Source organism: Bison bison, unplaced genomic scaffold (assembly GCF_000754665.1).
Source record: "Bison bison bison isolate TAMUID 2011002044 unplaced genomic scaffold, Bison_UMD1.0 scf7180017864327, whole genome shotgun sequence".
Classification (NCBI taxonomy): domain Eukaryota; kingdom Metazoa; phylum Chordata; class Mammalia; order Artiodactyla; family Bovidae; genus Bison; species Bison bison.
In genome coordinates, this window is record NW_011494899.1 from 4,172,564 (window position 1) to 4,175,575 (window position 3,012).

A 3,012-nucleotide genomic window follows, 5' to 3' on the forward strand; every position below is an offset into this window, starting at 1 on the left:
TGACTCATTTGAAAAGACCCTGATGCTGGGAAAGACTGAAGGCAGGAGGAGAAGGGGACGACAGAGGATGAGATGGTTGGATGGCATCACCGACTCGATGGACATGAGTTTGAGTAGGCTCTGGGAGTTGGTGATGGACAGGGAGGCCTGGCGTGCTGCAGTCCATGGAGTCGCAAAGAGTCAGACATGACTGAGCAACTGAACTTAACTCTGCATAGACGTTAAATAAGCACAGTGATAGTGTACAGCCTGATGTACTCCTTTCCCAATTTGGAACCAGTTCTTTGTTCCATGTCCGGTTCTAACTGTTGCTTCTTGACCTGCATACAGGTTTCTCAGGAGGAAGGTAAGGTGGTCTGTTGACCACCTTTAAGAATTTTCCACAGTTTGTTGTGATCCACACAGTCAAAGGCTAAAGTATAGTCAAGGAAGCAGAAATAGATGTTTTTCTGGAAATCTCTTACTTTTTCTGTGATCCAATGGATGTTGGCAATTTGATCTTCTGGTTTAGGTCAAAAAACAAAAGCATCTCCAATCTCTTCCATAAAACGTCTCTTCTTATCAGCATTTCTGCCCGATAATTTAAGCTCCAACACCTCATGATAAGTACTACTGAGGATGCTTAACGATTGAGTAAACGGACAGCCTTTCAATGTAGACATTTTCTCAGATAATTCAAAAGAGGCAAATTGATTGGTAACCAGTAGAGTTAAAGAATGGGAAAAGTTGAAAGGAGAGAGGGATGGCAATAAAATAGTGTCTGTTTTCATACCGATAGCCATGGGCAGTAGGGAAATATTCAAGCTCACCGTCTAACATTGGCTGATGTTGGCTGATTCACCAGCAGTGTGGCTCCACTGTTATCAGGAAATTTCAGATCCACATACAAAGCTTCCACAATCATCTTGTCTAACTCTCACATGTGAAAATTGAAATTGGGTGAAGCTGGGAGAAAGTGAGGGATTCATCTAAGATCCTGTGTTAATACAGACCTGCCAAGTCTCCTGATCTCTGTCTACACAGCACTGCTTCCCACTCTATTCAGATGCTTTCTGAAATATATCCTGTTTTCAGGAGGGTAAACACTAATGTATGCTTATTTTCAACTAGATTATCTTTTCTATTTGATGCAGATAATAAAAAAAAATACAGTCACATCAGAAAAAAGCAGCAGGGAACTTAGAAATCTACATGAGATTTAGAACTCTTAAAAATACTAGAAATAGAAAATCTCCAGCAAGTTCTCAACACCCTAATATGGATATGAGCACTAGGGAATAATGCTCCATAATGTTGTAGCCTTGACGAGAAAGTCTTTGAAGAAGCTGCCTAATATTGTTGTATTTCTTATCCCAAAGAAACCAGTTAAAGCTTCCATGTCCCTTTCCTCCAATAGGAAAGCTTATTTGTCTCCATTTTTGAGCTTATTCTGCACCCCATATCGTCCCAGACACCAGTACCCATACTGGCTCTGAGCAAGAAGTTGGTTCAACATCAAATCAGTCTTGCTTCTGGTCTACCAAAGGCTGGATCCTAGTTACACAAAAGGATGACGGTACAATGACGATGATGATGGTGATGAAGACAGTGACAATTACAGCAGAAGGTACCATTGACTTTATATTTAATCCTAACAAGACCCCTTCAAGATAAATATCAGGGGAAGTAACTTGCCAGGCTAGTAACGGAAAGAGCCTGAATTCAAATCCAAGGTTGTCTGACTCCCAAAAGAGAACGGGCTATCTCAGGAGACAGAGCATTCCTGATCATTGGATGTTCAGCAAGACTGAAAGGCAAGATCTAAGCACTGCATGCATTGTGGACCAGGTGAACTGAAACTCTTTGGCTCTATGGTTGCTCAGTATCTTTTAGAGTATCTGGTACCCAGAGGGTCGTTAATGAAAGCTATTTTTCTTGTATCCTTGTTCTTGTTCATCGTATCAATATAATTCTAACTCCACACTCTTCACCAGGTCAACAGTGCTTCACCTTTTAAATCTGGTCTATAATTTTACTATTCCTTCCTGTAAAACTGCATCTTTGCAAACTGATGACTACCTATCTCTATTGGAGTTTTGGTACTGATAAATCTTCTCTCTGTATATCAAGTACTCCTGGCTATTGCCAAACATTTAATATTGATCCGAATCTAATTCCCAGCCTCTCTAGTCTTTCCTTGTCTATCATTTTCAAGGTCATAGCCCCTCAAAGATTCTGGCAATGAAGAGAGAAACCTCGGTAAGTCTAGGCAAACATGTAGCTTGTTCTTATTTGATGAATTAAGTTGCAGTTGAAATTAAGTGAATTAAGGTAACTGCAGAGAAAATCAATCTAATCATTAAAGACTTCTTTACAATAAAACATATTTGATTCCATAGATTTAACTGAAAGATGAGATCCCTCCTAATCTTATACAGAGCATTATTAATATCTACAGTTCATTCATCAAGGGTAAATATACAGAATTATTTAGAAAAATATACAGTACCTCTTGATTATTGAGTCATGATATTTTTTTCTTCTAATCTTAAAAAAGAAAATTAAGAAAAGTTAAATATTCAGTTATAAAGAACTTATTGCAGTTACCCATAGAACTACAAATAGCTGGGATATATACATATTTGCTAGTCTAAATCATCAAGTAGAGAAAAAGCAATGAGGAACAAATAACCAGGGTATGTTAAAATAATATAATATTTTTATTATATTTGTGTACAAATTAAATTACATGTTACATCTATATATGTGTACATATCAATAGTTCTTTAAAAAAACCATATATTAGACAACTGTATAGTGATTAGTAAATCAGCATTCTTTACAAGCCACATTAAAACTTAACTTTAGCAAGAAGCTATCTACAAAGTTGCAATCATACCTATTATCAAAAGGACTTCATTAGCCCCACAATTACTAACTACTAAAACTCATAAAAAGGAGCCTCCACTTCATTTCGTTACACAAAAGGCAGTTAATTTTCTTCTAATCACCAGGCTACTTACCAGTTACATT

At 37.4% G+C, this 3,012-nt stretch overlaps 1 protein-coding gene across 1 annotated transcript in view; it reads right to left on the minus strand.

Moving 5' to 3' along the window:
• LOC104998297 (chromosome unknown open reading frame, human C12orf75) overlaps positions 1-3,012 on the minus strand; it is a 72,614-nt gene that overhangs the window by 3,753 nt on the left and 65,849 nt on the right. The window contains exon 6 of the mRNA XM_010853389.1: positions 2,489-2,526. Coding sequence (XP_010851691.1) covers positions 2,522-2,526 — 5 coding nt within the window. The 3' untranslated portion in view covers positions 2,489-2,521. The remainder of the gene's footprint in view (positions 1-2,488; positions 2,527-3,012) is intronic.